The sequence below is a fragment of the Squalius cephalus genome, assembly GCF_949319135.1.
Source record: "Squalius cephalus genome assembly, chromosome: 6".
Taxonomy (NCBI): domain Eukaryota; kingdom Metazoa; phylum Chordata; class Actinopteri; order Cypriniformes; family Leuciscidae; genus Squalius; species Squalius cephalus.
The window spans coordinates 47,046,262-47,073,415 of NC_137127.1; the positions used below are offsets into that span (position 1 = coordinate 47,046,262).

At 40.3% G+C, this 27,154-nt stretch overlaps 1 protein-coding gene across 2 annotated transcripts in view; it reads right to left on the bottom strand.

The window, feature by feature from the left end:
* Window positions 1-27,154, bottom strand: part of abcc8b (ATP-binding cassette, sub-family C (CFTR/MRP), member 8b) — an 82,576-nt gene that overhangs the window by 16,071 nt on the left and 39,351 nt on the right. The window contains exons 17-28 of one of the 2 annotated variants that reach the window (XM_079873332.1): window positions 20,049-20,154; window positions 19,276-19,308; window positions 19,136-19,168; window positions 18,954-19,052; window positions 16,003-16,087; window positions 15,245-15,325; window positions 15,026-15,163; window positions 13,917-14,030; window positions 11,773-11,857; window positions 7,825-8,069; window positions 821-987; window positions 649-718 (exon numbers count right to left, since the gene is read on the bottom strand). In XM_079873332.1, coding sequence (XP_079729458.1) covers window positions 649-718; window positions 821-987; window positions 7,825-8,069; window positions 11,773-11,857; window positions 13,917-14,030; window positions 15,026-15,163; window positions 15,245-15,325; window positions 16,003-16,087; window positions 18,954-19,052; window positions 19,136-19,168; window positions 19,276-19,308; window positions 20,049-20,154 — 1,256 coding nt within the window. Of the gene's footprint in view, window positions 1-648; window positions 719-820; window positions 988-7,824; window positions 8,070-11,772; window positions 11,858-13,916; window positions 14,031-15,025; window positions 15,164-15,244; window positions 15,356-16,002; window positions 16,088-18,953; window positions 19,053-19,135; window positions 19,169-19,275; window positions 19,309-20,048; window positions 20,155-27,154 lie in introns of both variants that reach the window. The other variant, XM_079873331.1, reaches the window with a different exon arrangement.

A 27,154-nucleotide genomic window follows, 5' to 3' on the forward strand; every position in this document is an offset into this window, starting at 1 on the left:
TGTATTTTAGGGGATTTTATGGTACTACATTATATTTACGCTGTTTTTATAATAAATGTATTCACTTTTTGAGCATAGACCTTGGCAGATTATCGCTTGAAAAAGTTGTTTATTGTAAATGATTGTTATGAAAAATGTGCAAAAATACTATTTTCAACTTTTATATGAAATATCTTTTTTCAAAAACACGATTTACTCTAAAACGGTGAAAAAAATCAAAGCCGTAAATCTAAACAAATTGTGTTCAAATTTGAGCCTGATATCTAAAAAAAATTATCTTTCAGTGAGAGTGTGTGTGGCTGCAGTACCAAACGCTTCCACTAGAGGAAACTCGTCTCACATTCATTTCCAATGCGCTCATTTTTGACCCCGAGGAGCACAAGACGATTTATTTCAGGACCATTTAACCAGTTCGAATCATGTCCATGATTTTATTATTTGTGTGTGTGTGTGTGTGTGTGTGTGTGTGTGTGTGTGTGTGTGTGTGTGTGTGTGTGTGTGTGTGTGTGTGTGTGTGTGTGTTCACTCAGCAAGTGCCAAAACCGTTACCAAGTTTCGTACCAATGAATAAAATAAAAATAAAAAAACAAATATAACATTTTTCGTTCAAAACTGTCAGAAGAGCAGCTGAGGGAAACCCTGCTGTACCTGATCGATTGTGTTGGTGTCAGTGGAGAATCGGTTCAGGATGTTCCCCAGTGGCGTTGTCTCGAACAGCCTGAGGAGAAACACAGAACAGCATGCATTTGGTTTCAGTCAGCATGAGCTGTGATGGCAGCCCTGAACACTCACACACACACACACACACACACACACACACCTCATGGGCGCGAGCACGATGATGCGGAGGAGGCTGCAGTGAAGCTCTCTGGACACTCGTAAACCCATCCACTCGACCGCCAGAGACGTGACGAGACACAGGACGATCCCCAGAACACACAACACACTGAACACCTGCAGGTACAGCGAGTGCTGGAACACACAGTCCTGAACGGAAGATGGGAAACATGATTAACTCAAAACACACAATCATTCTTAAAGTTTTAACATCTTGATTGTACTTATTATTTTAATTTTACTATTGATATTATTGTTGAGCTTGCATTAATGTTTTGTTTGTTTTTGGTTCTGTAAGGTGTCCTTGGGTGTCTTGAAAGGCGACAACAAATAAAATGTATTATTATTATTATTATTATTATTAAAGCAGTATTTTACTAATAACTAAAGACGCTCAAAAGTTTGAGGATGGAACGAATTCTTAGTATGTTTGAAAGAAGTCTCTTCTGCTTACCAAGGCTGCATTTACTGTATTTGATCAAAAATACAGTACAAATTGTAAAATATTATTGCATTTTAAGCTGTTTTCTATGGAAGCTGGTTTCTGCCACAGAATAAAAAAATAAAACGTTAAGTGCAACCTTTTTATATCGCAATTCTAACTTTATATCCCAATTGCGTGTTATAAAGTCATAATTATGAGATAGAAACATGCAATTCTGAGAAGAAGGAAAAAATCGCAATTACGTTAATTTAATGTTAACGTTAGTTAAGTGGCGGAAAGTCAATATTTTTCCTTAGAATTGGACTTTATAACTCACAATTGCGAGTTTATATCACAATTCTGAGAAAACATGTCCGAATTGTGAGATATAAACTCACAATTGTGAGATAAAAAGTTACAATTATCTTTTAATATGTTTTATTCTGTGGCTGAAACAAGCTTCCATAGTTTTCTATGTGAATATATAGTAAAGTGTAATTTATTCCTGTGATCAAAGCTGAATTTTCAGCATCATTACTCAAATCATTCTAATATGGTGATTTGATGCTCAAGAAACATTTATGATTATTATCAGTGTTGAAAACAGCTTCATATTTTTGTGCAAACAGTGATATTTATTTTATGTTCCAGAATTATTTCATGAACAGAATGTTCAAAAAATAGCATTTATTAGAAATCAAAATCTTTTGTAACATTATGTCTTTGTCACTTTTGATTTAATGTGTCCTTTCTGAATAAAAGTATAAGTGTGTGTTCACTAGGGCTTGCATAGACTAGTCGAGTAGTCGAGTAGTCGAGAGATCGACTACTTCAACCACTAGTCGGTGCTGTCGGAAACAATCGACTACTCGAGCGTGCATTAACCATAAATTAATTTAGAATGGTGACCGTCAGATGTGTGGAAGTATTTCATCAAGAATGGCAAAAGTATCGTAATTTGCCAACTCTGTAAGACTACTTTAAAATACAACAGCAGTACGACAGCTAAGCACAACCACCTACTACTGAAACATCCAACAACGAAGGCAAATGTTAGTGAGACGCACACCACGAAGCAAACAAGCATTGGTGAATTCTGTAAATGCCCGATTACAGAGAGGAGAAGACAGGTAATAACAGATTTACTCGTGGATTTTATAGTGAAGGATATAAGACCACTCTCTGCAGTTTCAGGAGAGGGATTCAGGGGAATTATCAACTTCTTTGAACCCAGTTACACCGTTTCATCGAATGCTACACTCTGGAAAGAAATTGGCCACAAATACGACTCTCTAAAAGCGGACATTGCGTCTGAAATGAAAGGCAAGAACGTCTCCCTCACTACTGATCTCTGGACTTCTTGCACCATGGATCCATATATAACAATAACGGCTCACTACATCAATGAACTATGGGAGATGAAATCAAGGGTGTTAGGCACCACTATCATGCCAGGGAGACACACTGCTGTCAACATTGCACAGAAGCTCACAGAAACCATTAATGAGTGGGAGATACACATGACAATGCAAACAATATGAACTTGGCCATGGAAATCTGTGAGGCCTTGCCCCACCACATTGGTTGCAGCGGACACACGTTACAGCTTGCAGTTAAGGCAGGTTTGGATTTACCTGTGGTTTCGAAGGCCATTGACGCTGCCAGGCGTGTCGTCAATCACTTCCGTCACTCTTCAGTGGCGACCCGCGCATTGAAAGCACGTCAGGAGCAGCTATCCATCAGAGGGAGAAAACTCCAAAGTGATTGTGCTACTAGATGGAATTCCACATTCGACAGCTGCACTCGCTGACGAAGCGGTAAGTAATGTCCAGTATCGAAAAACTCTGGCAATAAAGTCATCTTGCTGGGATCTGATTGAACAGCTGCTTCCCATACTGAGTCCGCTAGCTAAGGCGACAACAATCATGTGTGGAGAGCTGCACGTCGGCCTGTCCTTTCTATATCCAGTGCTTATCAATCTGACAGAAAACACTCTGCGGCCCAGCGTGGGTGATCTCACAGCCACTCAGGCATTCAAAGAGACAGTTCGGTAACAGCTGGTTATGCGGTTTAAACTGGACTCTGAAACCGAAGCCAAATCTCTACCTATTAGTGCATGCATGCTGTATCCACGGTTTAAGTGTTTGCTGTTTCTACCAGAGAAAGCCAGAGAGGATGTCAAAGCTCATCTCGCAAGCAAGACAAAGCATTCAGAAACTTCAGGTGAGCTAATAATCCATAGTAAATGGTATTTTGTTAATTAATTTATTTTATAAACCACTTCTTGATGCATATTTCACTATCCCAACAGGTGAACAGGAGGTTGCCGTGGGCTGCAGCGGGACAACCAATGCGTTGCCCAGTGAGCATAAAAAAAAGGTCTTTGGATGTAACTACAAAAGCCGAAATCCTACAACAAAGCAGCCAACAACCAGTGAAGATGAGAGTCAGGATTTTTTTCAGATGCCTGATATTCCCACCATAGGGAATCCTCTCTATTGGTGGGCATGTAATGAACAGAAGCACAGTCACTGCTGAATTTTCTGAGTCAATTCAAGGGCAAGAATGCGGTTCCACTGAAATTATTTCAGAGGCTCCTGGCGCATATGGCGTCCGCAGCGGTAGCCGCTCCGCTCGGACTGCTTCATATGAGACCGCTTCAGCACTGGCTTCGCAATCGAGTCCCGAGATGGGCATGGCAACAGGGCACGCTCCGGGTACCAGTTACTCGGCCTGCCGTCAGACCTTCACCCCGTGGTCGAACCTCTCCTTTCTTCGGGCCGGAGTGCCCTTAGAATGAGTTTCCAGGCATGTTGTTGTATCAACAGATACCTCCTGGACAGGACCCCAGCACCTTTGGCATGTCAATTGCCTCGAGTTGCTGGCAGTACGCTTGGCTCTGCACCGCTTCCGGGCGTTGCTCAAGGACCAACACGTACTAGTCCGTTCAGACAACACGGCGACAGTAGCATACATCAACCGACAAGGTGGTCTACGTTCCCGCCGTATGTCGCAACTCGCCCGCCATCTCCTCCTATGGAGTCAGAAGCATCTGAGGTCGCTTCGGGCCATTCACATCCCGGGAGAGATGGACCGTGCACCCGACGAGCTCTCACGGTTTCAGCCACTTCCTGGGGAATGGAGACTCCATCCCCAGACGGTTCAGCTGATTTGGGAACAGTTCGGCGACGCACAGGTAGATCTGTCTAGACTCTTCCCATTACTGCTTGTTTTATTCCCTGACTGAGGAGACCCTCGGCACAGATGCACTAGCACACAGCTGGCCACGGGGCCTCCGCAAGTATGCGTTTCCCCCAGTGAGGAGCCTTCTTGCCCAGGTCCTGTGCAAGATCAGGGAGGACGAGGAGCAGGTCCTTTTGGGACAGCATGACCTGGTCGTCAGATTCCTGAGGGTGGCGAGGAGACTAAATCCTCATCGCTCTCCTCTTATACCCTCTTGGGACCTCGCAGTGGTCTTATCAGCCCTGCAAAGAGCTCCCTTTGAGCCATTGTGATCAGTGGAGCTTAAGTTCCTGTCTATGAAGACAATGCTCTTGGTCGCTTTGGCCTCCATCAAGAGGGTAGGGGACCTGCAGGCATTTTCGGTTGACGAAGCGTGCCTGGAATTCGGGGCGGCTAACTCTCACGTGATCTTGAGACCCCGGTCTGGATACGTGCCCAAGGCTCCCACCACTCCTTTCAGGGACCAGCTGGTGAACATGCAAGCGCTGCCTTTGCACTGCTCTGTCCAGTACGCACCCTCCATGCTTACGTAGACAGAACGCAGTGTTTCAGGACCTCAGACCAGCTCTTTATCTGTTATGGTGGGAAGCTGAAGGGAAAGGCTCTCTCCAAACAAAGGTTGTCTCACTGGATAGCGGACGCCATTGTCTTGGCTTATCAATCGCAAAGTCAACCATGCCCCCTTGGGGTGAGGGCTCACTCCACCAGGAGTGTAGCTTCCTCCTGGGCTTTAGCGCATGGCGCCTCGCTAACAGACATGTGTAGAGCTTCAGGCTGGGCGACACCCAACACTTTCGCGAGATTCTATAATCTCCACGTAGAGCCAGCGTCCTCTCATGTACTCGCTTCCACTAGCCGGTAAGCAGGACCTGCTCGGTGTCATCGCTTGCTGTGCCATTCCACTCCATGGACTGGATACATGCGCTATTAAACTCAGATGAGTTCTTCTTAGACCCTGAGTTCCTCCTGCACTGTTGATGCCGTCACCAGAGGCATCAACCGTTCGGTCAGCCCTTGTGATTGGCTAGGTGCCTCCATGAGCATGGTTCCCCCATGTGTATTTCCACGGTAAGTCTCCTCCGAGCACGTGTTTTCCCTTTGGCAAGTCCCCTCTTGCCATCTCAAGGTTGAAACATTCCACTCTGCGGGCTGGATACCTCTGAGCTTCCATATGCATCCTGCTTTCAGGTCATATGTGTATTCTAAGTCCTCCCTACGGGTAGGCGCTGTGTTACATATTCCACCTGGGATATGCCACCCAGTGTACCTTGGTATTCTTGCGTTAAGCCTAGCCCTTCGTCCGTGCTATTCTCACGACAGTGCTATTCTTCCCTTGCCATTATCTCGTTTTGTAAGAACTTGAAGGTGATAGGCTTTCACTGATGTAACCGAAACGTTACTTATAGTAAACAATCCAACCAAACCTGAACTGTGTGTGAACTCACCCTTGATTTATTTCAAAAACAAAAATCTTACAGACCCAACCTTTGAACGGGAATTACCCTATTATGAAAATTCTATGAAAATGTGAAACACTTTTACCAGAGAAAAGTTGTGAACACACAGTCTACTGGGACTCGAGCGAGACACAAACATCTGCGGTCAGACCCTCGAGACTACAGAGCCTGATGTTACTGCAGTGTGTGTGTGTGTGTGTGTGTGTGTGTGTGTGTGTGTGTGTGTGTGTAACTTAACTATATTTTGGGGACAAATCTGTACCCAGAAGTGACTAAAACCAGACAAAAACCTCCTTTAGGGACATCCTTATTTGTAAATCTGGTATACAAATAATGTAATTAAAGTTGTTTTTAAAATGTAAAAACGCATAAAGTTTTGTGTGATGGCAAGGCAAGGCAAGGCAAGTTTATTTATATAGCACATTTCATACACAATGGTAATTCAAAGTGCTTTACATACTATTAAAAATAATCAGAAGAAATAAGAATATACAAAACAGTTTAAAATAAAGAAACAAGAAAGAACTAAAAATAATTAAAACAGTTTAGAATAAAGAACAGTTTAAAATAAAGAAACGAGAAAGAACTAAAAATAATTAAAACAGTTTAGAATAAAGACTAAAATAAGACACAGTATAAACAGTCGGACAAACAGTGACACAGTGCTCATTCATTAAATGCAAAGTTAAACAGAAGTGTTTTGAGTCTGGATTTGAATGTGACTAATGTAGGAGCACATCTGATCTCCTCTGGAAGCTGGTTCCAGCTGCGGCTGGCATAATAGCTAAAAGCAGACTCTCCTTGCTTAGAGTGAACTCTTGGAACTTCTAGCTGATGTGATCCTAATGATCTGAGTAATCTGTTGGGTTTGTATTCCGTGAGCATATCTGCAATATATTGAGGTCCTAGGCCATTAAATGATTTATATACTAGTAATAATACTTTAAAATCAATCCTATAAGTAACTGGCAGCCAGTGTAATGACCTGAGTACTGGTGTGATATGATCATATTTTCTGGTTCTGCTCAGAATCCTGGCGGCAGCGTTCTGTATGAGCTGCAAATGTTTTATGGTCTTTTTGGGAAGGCCAGTGAGGAGTCCATTACAATAATCCACCCTGCTGGTGATGAAAGCATGCACAAGTTTCTCTAAGTCTTGACTGGAAACAAAGCATCTAATTCTTGCAATATTTTTCAGATGATAGTATGCTGATTTAGTTATTGCTTTGACATGACTATTGAAACTAAGGTCTGACTCTAAAGACACACCAAGATTCTTGACCTGATTTTTAGTTGTTTGACCTTTAGAGTGAAGGTATGCGTTCACCTTGAGAACTTCATCTTTGTTTCCAAACACAATGACTTCAGTTTTGTCTTTGTTTAACTGTAGAAAGTTTTGGCACATCCAGCTGTTGACTTCATCAATGCATTGAAGCAGAGAGTCAATGGGGCTGTAATCATTAGGCGATAGGGCTAAGTAGATCTGTGTGTCGTCTGCATAGCTGTGGTAAGAGATTTGGTTCTTTCTCATTATTTTGCTCATTGGTGGGTAGGTTTAGGGGTCGGGTTAGTGTGTGTGTGTGTGTCTCAGTTCTCTCACCCCAGTGAAGGTGCAGTTCCTCTCACTGGTCTTGATCTGTGCTGCGATTACGTGTGTGTGTGTGTGTGTGTGTGTGTGTGTGTGTGTGTGTGTGTGTGTGTGTGTGTGTGTGTGTGTCCCAGTTCTCTCACCCCAGTGAAGGTGCAGTTCCTCTCACTGGTCTCGATCTATGCTGCGATTACGTGTTTGTGTGTGTGTGTGTGAGTGTGTGTGTGTGTGTGTGTGTGTGTGTGTGTGTGTGTGTGTATGTCTCATTTCTCTCACCCCAGTGAAAGTGCAGTTCCTCTCACTGGTCTCGATCTGCGCTGAGATGACGTGTGTGGTCCAGTGAGCGAGCCAGAAGTCGATGGCCACCATGAGTGTGTGTTTGCAGAGCTGAGAGAACACGAGCAGAGCGAGCAGGACCAGGCCTGCGGATCTCAGGTACGAGAACAACGAGCTCCAGGGGAGGTGGGTCCTGTGACGCAGCTCCGCCCTGAGGCTCTCCTCATCTGTGCTGGCTGAGCTGTCTGCAAACACACACACACACACACACACACACACACACACACACACACACACACACACACACACACACACACACACACACACACACACACACACACACACACACACACAACACAACGTCATTCAATCTCATTCTGACCGAGGTTAAGCAGAGTTCAGCCACAGATCACTCTCAGATCAGCCGGAACGAATTATATGAAAGTGAAATGTATAATTTCGGAATTGCATTCTGTCCAAATAGTGTATATATGTATATATAAGTGCTGGGCAACGATTAATGCACTGTATATAATTATTTTGTATATATAAATACACACATATGCATGTTTATATTTTAAGAAATATTTGCATGTATATACTGTATATCTAAATATTTTATATATAAATAACACATTTTTATTAAATATATACATGCATACAAAATAAGTATACACAATACACACACATTATGTAATGTTTGTAAACACAAACTTTTATTTTGGATGCGATTAATCGTTGCCCAGCACTAATATATATATATATAGTATATGTCAAGTTATTTGTCATTAACTAAAACTATTTAAAAAAACGGTAAATATAAAATAAAAACATAAAATGAAATATAAAAATTATTTAAATAAAATGTATTTAGTAACATTTAGACACTAGTGGCACAGAAATAAGTCACTTCTCCTTTAAAAGCAAACGTTTGTGATAAGCAATGATCAGAGATAAACCGTCACAAGCTGATCTGGAAGCAATGATTTAATTTAAACAGAGTCGTTCTCTCAGAAGGATGATTGAATAAACATGCAGAACGACAGCAGAAATGAACACATGCGTGACGAGGAAGAGGGAGAAGTGCATCTATTTCTCAAACACTTCATGCATTTCAAGCCTCAGACTCGCACAGGATTGTGAATGTCATCATGACCGTGGAGATAATGCAGGACGGGATATAATGAGCATCACCAATGCCATAACAGAAGCGTATCCTTGGGTTTCCCGTGGATATAAAGCACTTTAAAAAAATTCCACCTACATACTGAACACCTCATTTTATTATTAAAGCTCACAGGAGCGCAGTAACGCTTTGTGTATTGTATTGTTGTCGATGCATTACATAACTCGAGCTTGTTGCATTATAGTGGATTCACTGGTGTTTTTAACATCATGCTATTCATCCGCTCAAAGCATTCACATGCCATTGAGTCTTTCAGACCTTTCAGTTCACTAACAGAGACATCAGCCGCTGGGTCAATCCCACGAGTCCAACACACACACACATCAGAGTCACACTGCAGAACTGAAGACAAACACACTGATCACACAACGACAGATGCAATGCTGCACACGAGATGGCATTTCAGAAAACTGTTGGTTATGCCCATACAGAAAAAAAAAATACTGAAATATATTTTAAAGTGTCAAAAATATATGTGGCATATATTCCAAATACACTGAAATATATTTGCATTGTTGTTCACTTATATTTATCATTTTGAAATATATTCTGAAATATAACAAAAATATATGATGTTAAGTGTGAAATATATTTACATTTATAACATGTAAAATATATGACAAAATATATGGTCATAAAATGTTTAGCTTGCTAAAGAAGGGTCAAAAATGTATTTTGATCATAGTAATTCCTCTACCTTTTCCCCTATACACAACAGTAGGCTACTGTATTTCACTACTGTATTATGACACACAGCTATAATAAATACTGTACTTACATTTAAATGACTGCTATGTAAAATGACAGATAGTTGCTTTCCTAGGACTATTAGGCCATATTAGGTGGCACGTACCTAACACTAAGTGCAATTATTAGATTTATTGTTGTTTTATTGACATCTTTCCTGAAGTCATTTAAATATTGAAAATATGCACAATATTTATGATGCAAGTATAACAGTGACACTCCAACAGTGAAGTGCACTTAAACAATAGATAGAACTCAGTGTCTAACACTGCATACACACACTATTAAATAACTGTTATTTCCTACATAAAATTGTCATTTTAGGCCAATAAAGTCAGTAAAGGGGCAGCCGTGGCCTACTGGTTAGGGCTTCGGGCTTCAGGCTTGTAACCGAAGGGTTGCCGGTTCGATCCCCGACCAGTAGGAAAAATGTGGGAGGGGAAGTGGTAGAGCACTGCTCTCCCATGCCCACATCCACGGCTGAAGTGGTCTATCTAAAAATAAACTGAAAATGTGTTGTTTGTTTGTGAAAATGTTAACTTTTTAAATTTCAAATGAATATATTTACATATATTTAACTAAAATATATTTATTGGGCCAATTTCAAATATTTGCATATATTCCAAAAATATATTTTGAAAATATATTTCAAATATATTTCTTTTGTGTATGGGTGTAACCGGATAATGATAATGATTTGATAATGACCTGTCAGAGGACGAGCAAGTGTTTTGTTAACACTTTACAATAAGGTTCATTAGTTAGCATTAACTAATAATGCATACAGCTTTTATTAATATTTGTTCATGTTAATTTCAAAATGTACTAATGCTTTATTAAAATCTTAAAGGGGGGGTGAAATGCTATTTCATGCATACTGAGTTTTTTACACTGGTAAAGAGTTGGATTCCCATGCTAAACATGGACAAAGTTTCAAAAATTAAATTGTACGTTTGAAGGAGTATTTCTGTGGCAAAAATGCTCCTTCCGGTTTGTCACAAGTTTCGGAAAGTTTTTTTCGAGTATGGGTCTGTGTGACGTCAGATGGGGCGGAATTTCCTTATATGGGTCCTAAGGGCACTCCCGGAAGGACGCGGGCGCGCGCGCACCCGTAGACCAGAGCGAGAGAGCGAAAGCAGTGCGCCCATCAAAGCGCTCTGCTCGGCTTTAGGGAAGTCAGTGTCACCAAAGAAGTGGGTTTTTGGTTGTCAGGGCAAGACAACCCTGCACAGATTCCCAAAGAACCCAGCGTTAAGAGACCAGTGGATGGAGTTTGTTTTTCCAGAGCATCAACGGAGTTGTGCAAGACTGTTTGTTCCCTGCATTTCGACGATGATTGTTTTATAAACAAAGCCCAGTTCGACGCCGGATTTGCAGATCGTCTAATGCTTAAGGATTATCCCAATGATAAAGGTTCACGGTCGTGCGTTGGAACCGCAGGTGGTGAGTAAAACTGCTTTTCTGCTTCAAATGTCTGAGTGTTGTTAGTTATCCGCGCATTAGCACAGCTTTAGCTCCGCTCACAAGGCACGCCCCCAGCCGCTCGTTTTTTTCCGGAAAGACTCGGTACAGCCTATCTTTCTTTTATAAATATAATAAAACTAAAGACTTTTTGGAGATTTGAAGGATGCAGTACTACTCTATAGGTACTCAAGATTAACAGGAGATTGACTGAAAATGAGTGTTTCACCCCCCCTTTAACATTAGTTAATGCACTGTGAACTCACATGAACAGCTTTATTTTCATTAACTAACATTAACAAAGATTAACAAATACAGGTACAAATGTGTTGTTAATGGTTAGTTCATGCTAGTTAATACATTAAATAATGTTAACTAATGAACCTTATTGTAAAGTGTTACCATTGTTTTAGAGCATACAAATTCTTGCACCTAAAAACATTAATAATACAGTTTTTCTCAATCTTCCCTGAATTTTGATAATAACAGAGGCTCAGCACATCTTGTTGACGGCGAGTTTCACGCATGAGTTTCTCATGAGTTTCATGCTTTACCTTCGTCCTCGTCCTCCGTGGCCAGAGTGTCTCTGGAGTACATGGCCCGTCTGAAGCTCTTCCTCTTCAGTTCTGTGCTGTTCTCCTGAGTTAGTCAAATACAGTCCAACACAGGACATGAAGAAATCAAATACATGCATTGATTTATTTAGTTAGCTTAGAAGAACATCACATCAAAGAGGCATTTCATATATATATACATACATAACTTCATTTAATGTATTAAATAAATAAAATAGCTTTACAAAATGTATTTATTTGATTTTTAGAAGAACATAATATTAAAGAAGCATTTTTTTATGGATCAATGAATTAATTAAAAACTAAAAATACATTTTCAAAGATAATATCAAGGATTTTTTTAAATACATAAATAAAAAAAACATTATTTTAGAAGAACATCATATCAAAAATGTTATATATACATTAATAAAAGAAATCTGCATTTATTTTTTTAATTTCATTTTAAATTAACATCATATCAAAGAAACATTTTATAATTAAATTAATACATTTATTAAATACACTAATTTACTGTATTTAATAAATAAATTACAAGTACTGACAATTTATTTTTAGAAGAACATCATATCAAATAATTATTTTTCTAAAATACATTAATTAATTAAAAAATACAAATAAAACATCATATCAAAGAAGAATTTAAAGGACAAGTTCGGTATTTTACACATAAAGCCCTGATTACAGATCGTTTCTGATGAAATAGAACGGTTAAGATTAAACTTTTGACAGATGCTGCTGTCGCGAGAATTTTAGGTTTATTTCGCTTCCCACCCCCCCTCAAGAATGGTAGTCTATGTGCACTGGAACAATCCTTCCTAAAACGCATTAAACTTTCATTTAAAAAGAGATGAAACTCACCGAGTGGTCAGGGGTGTTCACTGATATGCTCATACAAAAATCGCTGCAAAAGATGCTTTCCAACAGGTGTTTTACCATTCGTTGTAAAACTGTGGATCTATTTTTCCAAACGTCTCACACCCGTAGATTCTTCCGTTGAGAGCTTGAATAATAGACACTCCAGCCCAGTTGGTGGCGATAATGCACATTTGCCAATTGCAAGCAAACCACTGGCATTTCACTGAATACACAGAAGAAGCAGAAGAAGAAGCGGCGGAGTAATACCGTACCTCTCACAGCACATTCAATGCAAGTCAATGGAGTTGGACAAAAACTATGATAAAACCTGTTGGAAAGCATCTTTTGCAGCGATTTTTGTATGAGCATATCAGTGAACACCCCTGACCACTCGGTGAGTTTCATCTCTTTTTAAATGAAAGTTTAATGCGTTTTAGGAAGGATTGTTCCAGTGCACATAGACTACCATTCTTGAGGGGGGGGGGTGGGAAGCGAAATAAACCTAAAATTCTCGCGACAGCAGCATCTGTCAAAAGTTTAATCTTAACCGTTCTATTTCATCAGAAACGATCTGTAAACAGGGCTTTAAGTGTAAAATACCGAACTTGGCCTTTAATATTTAATGAATAAATAAAAAAAGAATACAAAATAAAATAAATATTTATTTTATTTTATTGTACACGAACTTCATATCACAGAAGCATTTAAAAAATAAATACCTTAATTACTGCATTTACTTAAAAAAATTTAAGTATTGATGTATTTATTTTTGAATATCAAAGATCATGTCAAATAATTATTTTTATAAATACATTCATTAATAAAAAAATAAAATATTAATTTACCTTATTGGTAACACTTTACAATAGGTATACAGAAACAAAGCACTTATAAATCATTTGCACTCCTAGTATACTACTAGTTTAAAGTTAATTAATAGTTTACAAACTGTAGTTAATAATTGACTATATACAAACAGTGAGTTCCTTATTTATTGTCACTGTAATTAACAAAGTGTTGTCATTTTTTTTGCAAACATTTTAAGGAACACTGAATATGAATTAATTAATGTCTAATAAAAGGTTGGTTTAAAGCACTTAATTAATGTCATTTCCCGGTATTCATATTCTAAAGTGAGAGCTATTTGTGATTAATAAGTTCATATTTTTTATATTATAAATTATATACATACATCAATATTATTATCATTAAATTTATTTTAGAAGCACATCATATCAAAGACGTTTTTTTTTTTATTTGTTTACTTTGTTCTGTCTGTTCATCAGGGTTCTCCACTGCTCGAACAGCTCGGGTTCGGCACACTGGATGTCCTTCAGGGTTCCCTGCGTCTGGACCGTCCCGTCCCGCATCGCGATGATCTGTGCCATCAATGCAATCAAAGCACTTTACAAAACTGGCCAACACAGATCAACACAAGTCAAGTTAACACATATACTGATCATTATGGAATGCCAAAGCTGACATTATAAATAAATAAATAAATAAATAAATAAATACATAAATACATACATACATACATACATACATACATACATAAATAAATACCTAAATATACGAAATGTAAAAAAAAAAAAAAAAAAAAAAAAAAATATACGAAGAAATGTAAAAAAACAAAAAAAACATAAATAAATACATAAATATACAAAGAAATGTAAAAAACAAACAAAAAAAAACATAAATATACGAAGAAATGTACAAAATAAATAAATAAATAAATAAATAAATAAATACATAAATATACAAAGAAATGTAAAAAATAAATAAATAAATATACGAATAAATGTAAAAAATAAATACATAAATAAATAAATACATAAATATACAAAGAAATGTAAAAAAAAAAAAACATAAATATACAAAGAAATGTAAATAAATAAATGAGTAGGCCTATTTATACTTTTATTTCCTTTTTTATGTACAGTATAATTGTATTTTTCCATTTTTTTTCATTTAATTATTTATGCATTTATTTATTTCCCCTTTCATTTATTTTCATATTTATTTATGTATATATGTATTTCATTTCTTTGTATATTTATTTATGAATTTATTTATAATTATTATTATTATTATTATTTTAAATTTCTTCATATATTTATTTATGTATGTATTTATTTATTATTATGTCAGCTTTGGCATTCCACAGATAATATGTATGCTTCGGATGCTTTTTTAATTGCTCTGAAAATGCATAAATTATATTATGACAAGTAATTTCTCTACTTATATTCCACAGTTTGACCCATTCAGGCCGATTTATGGAATGACTGCAAACGTCATAGGCGGCCATAATGTTAATTAGTCAATCATGTAATTCAACACATTGTACATATAAAATAAAAAAGCTCCTTACCCAGTCTGCATGAGGTAAATACTGCAGTTTGTGAGTGACCAAGACAACGGTCCTCTTTTCCTGTCGGAGGAACTTGAGAATCCCTTCATTCATGAGATGATCGCTGAGGTGAATGTCCAGAGCTGAGAACGGGTCGTCCTGAAAGTGTGGGTAATGGGGCTCATTTTACTGAATGCGGCTTCAGAAAGTGTGCCGAACGTAACGTTTCTCTGAACTCACCAGGAAAACCACATTGGTCTGCTGGTACAGAGCTCGAGCCACGCTGATCCGCTGACGCTGGCCTCCGGAGAGGATGATGCCCTGGACCCGGGACATCAACACCAGTTCAGACTAGGGGTGGAACGGGTCACAGTTGATCCGTGATCCGTACGGATCAGGTCACGGTTCGGCACGCATGATCGTGGATTAACTGCTAAATTTAACCATCATAGAGTGAAAGTTTATACTCGCATGTTATCTGTGCGCAGAGAGAGAGAGAGAGCGAGAGAGAGAGATGAAGATAGATAGAGAGAAAGAGAAAGAGTGAGAGAGAGAGAGAGAGAGAGAGAGAGAGAGAGAGAGAGAGAGAGAGAGAGAGATGGAGAGATGAAGATAGATAGAGATAGAGAGAAAGAGTGAGAGAGAGAGAGAGAGAGAGAGAGAGAGAGAGAGAGAGAAAGAGTAAGAGTGTTTGTCAGTTTATATCTTAAAGTGAGAGCAGCCTAATATTCCAACTATTGTCTGTGTCATTAATGTTAATAAAACAACAAAATACAGCTTTAACAAAGATGAAACTATATTTAAAACTATATTTATAACTATATATATATTTTTTTATTTTTTTTTATTAGATGATTCGAAAAATGATCCGATCCATGGCTCAAAAAGCGTAAATGATCCGAACCGTGAATTGTGTGATCCGTTCCACCACTAGTTCAGACAGATATAAGCAGAATAAGAGCAGAATATGTGTTTGGATTAGTGTGTGTCAGACGTACCCTCTCTCCAATCATCGTCTGATCTCCCTGTGGAAGTGTGTCGATGTCGGGCTGAAGCTGACAGACCTCCATCACCTCCTTATATCTGACCAACAACAGCTCAATCATTACACACGTCTCAAACAGTTTACAAGCTTTTCACATTGAACTGTCAATCCAACACATTAGTAGTAGCAGTAGTGTATCATATTTGATACCAGATTTATTGTTTATAACATGTCCTGTTAAAAAAACACACATTTTTTCATGTCGCACTCACATTCTTTTAAGCATTTATGATTTTTATTTTTATTTTTGGCTCGTAGGAACATTTAAAGTTAGCTTTAAGGTAGTTCAAAAGGATGAAACTACAGTACTCCGCAAAAAAATAAATAAATAAATAAATAAATAAACAGCAATTAAAACAGATTATTGGAGTATGTTTTACAAGAAAATACTACAGTATTTTAGTCTTTCTACTTCAAAACTTTGTTTCATTCAATGTGTTACTTGCCGTTTCTTTGAATTTTTTTGTGAAATTTACTAGCAATTTCTGAGTTAAAATTGTTTCAAAGTAAATTCAACAATATATATATATATATATATATATATATATATATATATATATATATATATAGTCAAATATGCACTGACTGAAAATAAATAAATAATTAAACTTATTTTATTTCATCTAGTTGCCAAGTTGCTTAAATTTAAGTTGAAGTACTAAAATAGCTAAAACTAAATAAACTAACATACAAATAAATGGCAACTGTATAGACAACAATGATTACAATTATTAAAACTTTTACAATTAAAATTAAAACAAAATTTTAAAACAAAATCTAATCTATCATTGACAGTAAAATAGCAGTGTAAACCAGCGGGGAACTTCACGTTTGTAAATGGAGAACTGTAAGAGAAGCTCCAGCACAGATACACTAACATAACATAAAACCTCGTGGACAAGCTCTAATATTTGTTTCCCGCTGACAACACTGCCCTTTGGGAATCCCATTGAAATCCCACTGTTTTTTCCCGGTTGTTAATCTGTAAAGCAGACAAAACTTCTGCTTTTTTTCTTCCGCCTCTGGCCCGAGAGTAAAACCAGTCTTTGTGTTTGTGCAGTTTTCATCCACACACATCTCTCACATGACTGAACATCAGGAGTTCGGGACATGATGGGATGCATTAGGGAATCACAGGGATCTGTGTGAGGTAGGGGTGTAAAGATTCCTCATGTCATATCACGATACTGAACTCACGATACGATATTATTGCGATACTCCAAGACATATGATAAAAGGTTAACAAAAAATTTCATTTTGATTAAAATGCTAAATTTGATAGTACATTGTGTGTGTAAATGAATAGGCTTGGACTATACATAGAGACACCAGAATAAACATATTCATGATTCTGAAGCTGAAAATACAGAATTATTTTAGATGAATATGCTTGATCTCTGTCAATGACTAGATATATTTAAAATAATGAAGGCCACTTTTTACCAGTAACATTAGACATTATCAGGACCCACAAATATCCCCCCATTGCATTATTATACACTCACCTAAAGGATTATTAGGAACACCATACTAATACTGTGTTTGACCCCCTTTCGCCTTCAGAACTGCCTTAATTCTACGTGGCATTGATTCAACAAGGTGCTGAAAGCATTCTTTAGAAATGTTGGCCCATATTGATAGGATAGCATCTTGCAGTTGATGGAGATTTGTGGGATGCACATCCAGGGCACGAAGCTCCCGTTCCACCACATCCCAAAGATGCTCTATTGGGTTGAGATCTGGTGACTGTGGGGGCCATTTTAGTACAGTGAACTCATTGTCATGTTCAAGAAACCAATTTGAAATGATTCGAGCTTTGTGACATGGTGCATTATCCTGCTGGAAGTAGCCATCAGAGGATGGGTACATGGTGGTCATAAAGGGATGGACATGGTCAGAAACAATGCTCAGGTAGGCCGTGGCATTTAAACGATGCCCAATTGGCACTAAGGGGCCTAAAGTGTGCCAAGAAAACATCCCCCACACCATTACACCACCACCGCCAGCCTGCACAGTGGTAACAAGGCATGATGGATCCATGTTCTCATTCTGTTTACGCCAAATTCTGACTCTACCATCTGAATGTCTCAACAGAAATCGAGACTCATCAGACCAGGCAACATTTTTCCAGTCTTCAACTGTCCAATTTTGGTGAGCTCGTGCAAATTGTAGCCTCTTTTTCCTATTTGTAGTGGAGATGAGTGGTACCCGGTGGGGTCTTCTGCTGTTGTAGCCCATCCGCCTCAAGGTTGTGCGTGTTGTGGCTTCACAAATGCTTTGCTGCATACCTCGATTGTAACGAGTGGTTATTTCAGTCAAAGTTGCTCTTCTATCAGCTTGAATCAGTCGGCCCATTCTCCTCTGACCTCTAGCATCAACAAGGCATTTTCGCCCACAGGACTGCCGCATACTGGATGTTTTTCCCTTTTCACACCATTCTTTGTAAACCGTAGAAATGGTTGTGCGTGAAAATCCCAGTAACTGAGCAGATTGTGAAATACTCAGACCGGCCCGTCTGGCACCAACAACCATGCCACGCTCAAAATTGCTTAAATCACCTTTCTTTCCCATTCTGACATTCAGTTTGGAGTTCAGGAGATTGTCTTGACCAGGACCACACCCCTAAATGCATTGAAGCAACTGCCATGTGATTGGTTGATTAGATAATTGCATTAATGAGAAATTGAACAGGTGTTCCTAATAATCCTTTAGGTGAGTGTACATTATATTCAACATTATCAAAACATTTTCAAACTCTGAAAACTTTTTCTCACACAGTAAGTTTTATTTTGGTTGAACCATTCACGATACATATCGTCACTATCCACGATACTTGTTGTTGTATTTTTGTATTGCGATATATTGTGATATGATATATTGTTGCAGCCCTAGTGTGTGGGATACCTCTTCTCATTGGGAGCTGTGTTGAACAGGATGTTCTCCTCAACGGTGGCGTTTAAGAGCCAAGGCCTCTGGGAAGCGTAGGCTACCGAACCTCTCTTCCTGAAAAACACAAAAACACCCTGAAAACACGGGAAAACATGCAGGATCGGGACAGAATGCTGTGAAAATAATAATGTAATTACGGCAGTGACGGCCTTCCACTCGTATGATGAGCTCTGTCAGACAAAAGAGAAATAAGATGAATAATTCTGATGAATGATTTAAATAAAAGCAAATACAGAAATCATATATATTGATAAATCAAATCAATAATATATTATACCTCACATTTTCTTCTGAATCACTCTTGGGTAAACTGTGAGAAAATGAAGCAGTAATTATATGCAATACAATACAATATCTAAAAATGCAAAAATTAAATTATAAAATATATTAATGTTGATTATAAAGTGGATTAACAAATGGATTTCAAAATTTCTGATGATCAATACAGTGTTACTTAAGTACTGTTACAGTTTTTACTAAAATTATGAATTAGATTGTTTTGTTTTGTTTTAATTTTAGTTTATTTTTTTGTATTTGCGTTACACACTTTTGTCATTCTCTATTCGTTTTATTATATGATATGATTATTTAAATGTTATGGTAACACTTTACAATAAGGTTCCATTAGTTAAGGTTAGTTAATGCCTCAACTAAAATTAACTAACAATGAGCAGTACAATAGTTACACACTTATTAATCTTTGTTAACATTAATTAATACAAACTTCTTCATTGTTAATTCATGTCAGCTCAGGTCTATTAACTAATATTAACAGATACAACTTTTATTTTAATCATTTGTTAGTAAATGTTGAAATTAACATTAGCTCAGATTAATAAATGCTGTAGAAATATTTGTCATTGTTATGCCACGACAACATTTCTATTTTTCATTTAGTTTAATTTTTTTTGTTTTATTATTTACACTAACTTTTATTTTAGCTTGAGTGCAATTAAAGTGAATGTTTTAATATATTTAGTTTTAGTTTTACTACATTCACAATATAGCCTGGCCTTTCGTCACTTTATGTTGCATTAATGTTGTTTTCACCTGTTCCATGTGATGTTCCCAGAAATCTTCTGCATTTCTCCCAGTGCCGCCAGTAAGAGAGAGGATTTCCCACATCCCACCTGCCCTACGATCATCGTCAGCTGCCCTGAGACGCGGAGAGAGACAAAACACTGTTACCCGTCCCGTTAAACACGCGAGTACAACACTACAGAAACTGTTACTCGTCCCGTTAAACACGCGAGTACAACACTACAGAAACTGTTACTCGTCCCGTTAAACACGCGAGTACAACACTACAGAAACTGTTACCCGTCCCGTTAAACACGCGAGTACAACACTACAGAAACTGTTACCCGTCCCGTTAAACACGCGAGTACAACACTACAGAAACTGTTACTCGTCCCGTTAAACACGCGAGTACAACACTACAGAAACTGTTACCCGTCCCGTTAAACACGCGAGTACAACATTACAGAAACTGTTACTCGTCCCGTTGAACACGCGAGTACAACACTACAGAAACTGTTACCCGTCCCGTTAAACACGCGAGTACAACACTACAGAAACTGTTACTCGTCCCGTTAAACACGCGAGTACAACACTACAGAAACTGTAACACGTCCCGTTAAACACGCGAGTACAACACTACAGAAACTGTTACTCGTCCCGTTAAACACGCGAGTACAACACTACAGAAACTGTTACCCGTCCCGTTAAACACGCGAGTACAACACTACAGAAACTGTTACTCGTCCCGTTAAACACGCGAGTACAACACTACAGAAACTGTAACACGTCCCGTTAAACACGCGAGTACAACACTACAGAAACTGTTACCCGTCCCGTTAAACACGCGAGTACAACACTACAGAAACTGTTACTCGTCCCGTTAAACACGCGAGTACAACACTACAGAAACTGTTACCCGTCCCGTTAAACACGCGAGTACAACACTACAGAAACTGTTACTCGTCCCGTTAAACACGCGAGTACAACACTACAGAAACTGTTACCCGTCCCGTTAAACACGCGAGTACAACACTACAGAAACTGTTACCCGTCCCGTTAAACACGCGAGTGCAACACTACAGAAACTGTTACCCGTCCCGTTAAACACGCGAGTACAACACTACAGAAACTGTTACCCGTCCCGTTAAACACGCGAGTGCAACACTACAGAAACTGTTACCCGTCCCGTTAAACACGCGAGTGCAACACTACAGAAACTGTTACCCGTCCCGTTAAACACGCGAGTGCAACACTACAGAAACTGTTACCCGTCCCGTTAAACACGCGAGTACAACACTACAGAAACTGTTACCCGTCCCGTTAAACACGCGAGTGCAACACTACAGAAACTGTAACACGTCCCGTTAAACACGCGAGTACAACACTACAGAAACTGTTACCCGTCCCGTTAAACACGTGAGTACAACACTACAGAAACTGTTACCCGTCCCGTTAAACACGCGAGTACAACACTACAGAAACTGTTACTCGTCCCGTTAAACACGCGAGTACAACACTACAGAAACTGTTACCCGTCCCGTTAAACACGTGAGTACAACACTACAGAAACTGTTACCCGTCCCGTTAAACACGCGAGTACAACACTACAGAAACTGTTACCCGTCCCGTTAAACACGCGAGTACAACACTACAGAAACTTTTACCCGTCCCGTTAAACACGCGAGTGCAACACTACAGAAACTGTAACACGTCCCGTTAAACACGCGAGTACAACACTACAGAAACTGTTACCCGTCCCGTTAAACACGCGAGTACAACACTACAGAAACTTTTACCCGTCCCGTTAAACACGCGAGTGCAACACTACAGAAACTGTAACACGAACCGTTAAACACGCGAGTACAACACTACAGAAACTGTTACCCGTCCCGTTAAACACGCGAGTGCAACACTACAGAAACTGTTACCCGTCCCGTTAAACACGCGAGTACAACACTACAGAAACTGTTACCCGTCCCGTTAAACACGCGAGTACAACACTACAGAAACTGTTACCCGTCCCGTTAAACACGCGAGTACAACACTACAGAAACTGTTACCCGTCCCGTTAAACACGCGAGTACAACACTACAGAAACTGTAACACGTCCCGTTAAACACGCGAGTACAACACTACAGAAACTGTTACCCGTCCCGTTAAACACGCGAGTACAACACTACAGAAACTGTTACCCGTCCCGTTAAACACGTGAGTACAACACTACAGAAACTGTTACCCGTCCCGTTAAACACGCGAGTACAACACTACAGAAACTGTTACTCGTTCCATTAAACACGCGAGTACAACACTACAGAAACTGTTACTCGTCCCGTTAAACACGCGAGTACAACACTACAGAAACTGTTACCCGTCCCGTTAAACACGCGAGTACAACACTACAGAAACTGTTACCCGTCCCGTTAAACATGCGAGTACAACACTACAGAAACTTTTACTCGTCCCGTTAAACACGCGAGTACAACACTACAGAAACTGTTACCCGTCCCGTTAAACATGCGAGTACAACACTACAGAAACTGTTACTCGTCCCGTTAAACACGCGAGTACAACACTACAGAAACTGTTACCCGTCCCGTTAAACACGCGAGTGCAACACTACAGAAACTGTTACCCGTCCCGTTAAACACGCGAGTGCAACACTACAGAAACTGTTACCCGTCCCGTTAAACACGCGAGTACAACACTACAGAAACTGTTACTCGTCCCGTTACACACGCGAGTACAACACTACAGAAACTGTTACTCGTCCCGTTAAACACGCGAGTACAACACTACAGAAACTGTTACTCGTCCCGTTAAACACGCGAGTACAACACTACAGAAACTGTTACCCGTCCCGTTAAACACGCGAGTGCAACACTACAGAAACTGTTACCCGTCCCGTTAAACACGCGAGTGCAACACTACAGAAACTGTTACCCGTCCCGTTAAACACGCGAGTACAACACTACAGAAACTGTTACTCGTCCCGTTAAACACGCGAGTACAACACTACAGAAACTGTTACCCATCCCGTTAAACACGCGAGTACAACACTACAGAAACTGTTACTCGTCCCGTTAAACACGCGAGTGCAACACTACAGAAACTGTTACTCGTCCCGTTAAACACGCGAGTACAACACTACAGAAACTGTAACACGTCCCGTTAAACACGCGAGTACAACACTACAGAAACTGTAACACGTCCCGTTAAACACGCGAGTACAACACTACAGAAACTGTTACTCGTCCCGTTAAACACGCGAGTACAACACTACAGAAACTGTTACTCGTCCCGTTAAACATGCGAGTACAACACTACAGAAACTGTTACTCGTCCCGTTAAACACGCGAGTGCAACACTACAGAAACTGTTACTCGTCCCGTTAAACACGCGAGTGCAACACTACAGAAACTGTTACCCGTCCCGTTAAACACGCGAGTACAACACTACAGAAACTGTTACCCGTCCCGTTAAACACGCGAGTACAACACTACAGAAACTGTTACCCGTCCCGTTAAACACGCGAGTACAACACTACAGAAACTGTTACTCGTCCCGTTAAACACGCGAGTACAACACTACAGAAACTGTTACTCGTCCCGTTAAACACGCGAGTACAACACTACAGAAACTGTTACTCGTCCCGTTAAACACGCGAGTACAACACTACAGAAACTGTTACTCGTCCCGTTAAACACGCGAGTACAACACTACAGAAACTGTTACTCGTCCCGTTAAACACGCGAGTAAAACACTACAGAAACTGTTACCCGTCCCGTTGAACACGCGAGTAAAACACTACAGAAACTGTTACCCGTCCCGTTAAACACGCGAGTACAACACTACAGAAACTGTTACTCGTCCCGTTAAACACGCGAGTACAACACTACAGAAACTGTTACTCGTCCCGTTAAACACGCGAGTAAAACACTACAGAAACTGTTACCCGTCCCGTTAAACACGCGAGTAAAACACTACAGAAACTGTTACCCGTCCCGTTGAACACGCGAGTAAAACACTACAGAAACTGTTACTCGTCCCGTTGAACACGCGAGTAAAACACTACAGAAACTGTTACCCGTCCCGTTAAACACGCGAGTACAACACTACAGAAACTGTTACCCGTCCCGTTAAACACGCGAGTACAACACTACAGAAACTGTTACTCGTCCCGTTAAACACGCGAGTACAACACTACAGAAACTGTTACTCGTCCCGTTGAACACGCGAGTGCAACACTACAGAAACTGTTACTCGTCCCGTTGAACACGCGAGTAAAACACTACAGAAACTGTTACCCGTCCCGTTAAACACGCGAGTACAACACTACAGAAACTGTTACCCGTCCCGTTAAACACGCGAGTACAACACTACAGAAACTGTTACTCGTCCCGTTGAACACGCGAGTACAACACTACAGAAACTGTTACTCGTCCCGTTAAACACGCGAGTACAACACTACAGAAACTGTTACCCGTCCCGTTAAACACGCGAGTACAACACTACAGAAACTGTTACTCGTCCCGTTAAACACGCGAGTGCAACACTACAGAAACTGTTACCCGTCCCGTTAAACACGCGAGTACAACACTACAGAAACTGTTACCCGTCCCGTTAAACACGCGAGTACAACACTACAGAAACTGTTACTCGTCCCGTTACACACGCGAGTACAACACTACAGAAACTGTTACTCGTCCCGTTAAACACGCGAGTACAACACTACAGAAACTGTTACCCGTCCCGTTAAACACGCGAGTACAACACTACAGAAACTGTTACTCGTCCCGTTACACACGCGAGTACAACACTACAGAAACTGTTACCCGTCCCGTTAAACACGCGAGTACAACACTACAGAAACTGTTACTCGTCCCGTTAAACACGCGAGTGCAACACTACAGAAACTGTTACTCGTCCCGTTAAACACGCGAGTGCAACACTACAGAAACTGTTACTCGTCCCGTTAAACACGCGAGTACAACACTACAGAAACTGTTACTCGTCCCGTTAAACACGCGAGTGCAACACTACAGAAACTGTTACTCGTCCCGTTAAACACGCGAGTGCAACACTACAGAAACTGTTACCCGCCCCGTTAAACACGCGAGTACAACACTACAGGAACTGTTACCCGTCCCGTTAAACACGCGAGTGCAACACTACAGAAACTGTTACTCGTCCCGTTAAACACGCGAGTACAACACTACAGAAACTGTTACCCATCCCGTTAAACACGCGAGTACAACACTACAGAAACTGTTACCCGTCCCGTTAAACACGCGAGTGCAACACTACAGGAACTGTTACCCGTCCCGTTAAACACGCGAGTGCAACACTACAGAAACTGTTACTCGTCCCGTTAAACACGCGAGTACAACACTACAGAAACTGTTACTCGTCCCGTTAAACACGCGAGTGCAACACTACAGAAACTGTTACCCGTCCCGTTAAACACGCGAGTACAACACTACAGAAACTGTTACCCGTCCCGTTACACACGCGAGTACAACACTACAGAAACTGTTACTCGTCCCGTTAAACACGCGAGTACAACACTACAGAAACTGTTACCCGTCCCGTTAAACACGCGAGTGCAACACTACAGGAACTGTTACCCGTCCCGTTAAACACGCGAGTGCAACACTACAGAAACTGTTACTCGTCCCGTTAAACACGCGAGTACAACACTACAGAAACTGTTACTCGTCCCGTTAAACACGCGAGTACAACACTACAGAAACTGTTACCCGTCCCGTTAAACACGCGAGTGCAACACTACAGAAACTGTTACTCGTCCCGTTAAACACGCGAGTACAACACTACAGAAACTGTTACTCGTCCCGTTAAACACGCGAGTACAACACTACAGAAACTGTTACTCGTCCCGTTAAACACGCGAGTACAACACTACAGAAACTGTTACCCGTCCCGTTAAACACGCGAGTGCAACACTACAGAAACTGTTACTCGTCCCGTTAAACACGCGAGTGCAACACTACAGAAACTGTTACCCGTCCCGTTAAACACGCGAGTACAACACTACAGAAACTGTTACTCGTCCCGTTAAACACGCGAGTGCAACACTACAGAAACTGTTACCCGTCCCGTTAAACACACGAGTGCAACACTACAGAAACTGTTACTCGTCCCGTTAAACACGCGAGTGCAACACTACAGAAACTGTTACCCGTCCCGTTAAACACGCGAGTGCAACACTACAGAAACTGTTACTCGTCCCGTTAAACACGCGAGTACAACACTACAGAAACTGTTACTCGTCCCGTTGAACACGCGAGTGCAACACTACAGAAACTGTTACCCGTCCCGTTAAACACGCGAGTGCAACACTACAGAAACTGTTACCCGTCCCGTTAAACACGCGAGTACAACACTACAGAAACTGTTACCCGTCCCGTTAAACACGCGAGTACAACACTACAGAAACTGTTACCCGTCCCGTTAAACACGCGAGTACAACACTACAGAAACTGTTACTCGTCCCGTTAAACACGCGAGTACAACACTACAGAAACTGTTACCCGTCCCGTTAAACACGCGAGTACAACACTACAGAAACTGTTACCCGTCCCGTTAAACACGCGAGTACAACACTACAGAAACTGTTACCCGTCCCGTTAAACACGCGAGTACAACACTACAGAAACTGTTACCCGTCCCGTTACACACGCGAGTGCAACACTACAGAAACTGTTACCCGCCCCGTTAAACACGCGAGTACAACACTACAGAAACTGTTACTCGTCCCGTTACACACGCGAGTACAACACTACAGAAACTGTTACCCGTCCCGTTAAACACGCGAGTACAACACTACAGAAACTGTTACCCGTCCCGTTAAACACGCGAGTGCAACACTACAGAAACTGTTACCCGTCCCGTTAAACACGCGAGTACAACACTACAGAAACTGTTACTCGTCCCGTTAAACACGCGAGTACAACACTACAGAAACTGTTACCCGTCCCGTTACACACGCGAGTACAACACTACAGAAACTGTTACCCGTCCCGTTACACACGCGAGTGCAACACTACAGAAACTGTTACCCGTCCCGTTGAACACGCGAGTACAACACTACAGAAACTGTTACCCGTCCCGTTAAACAC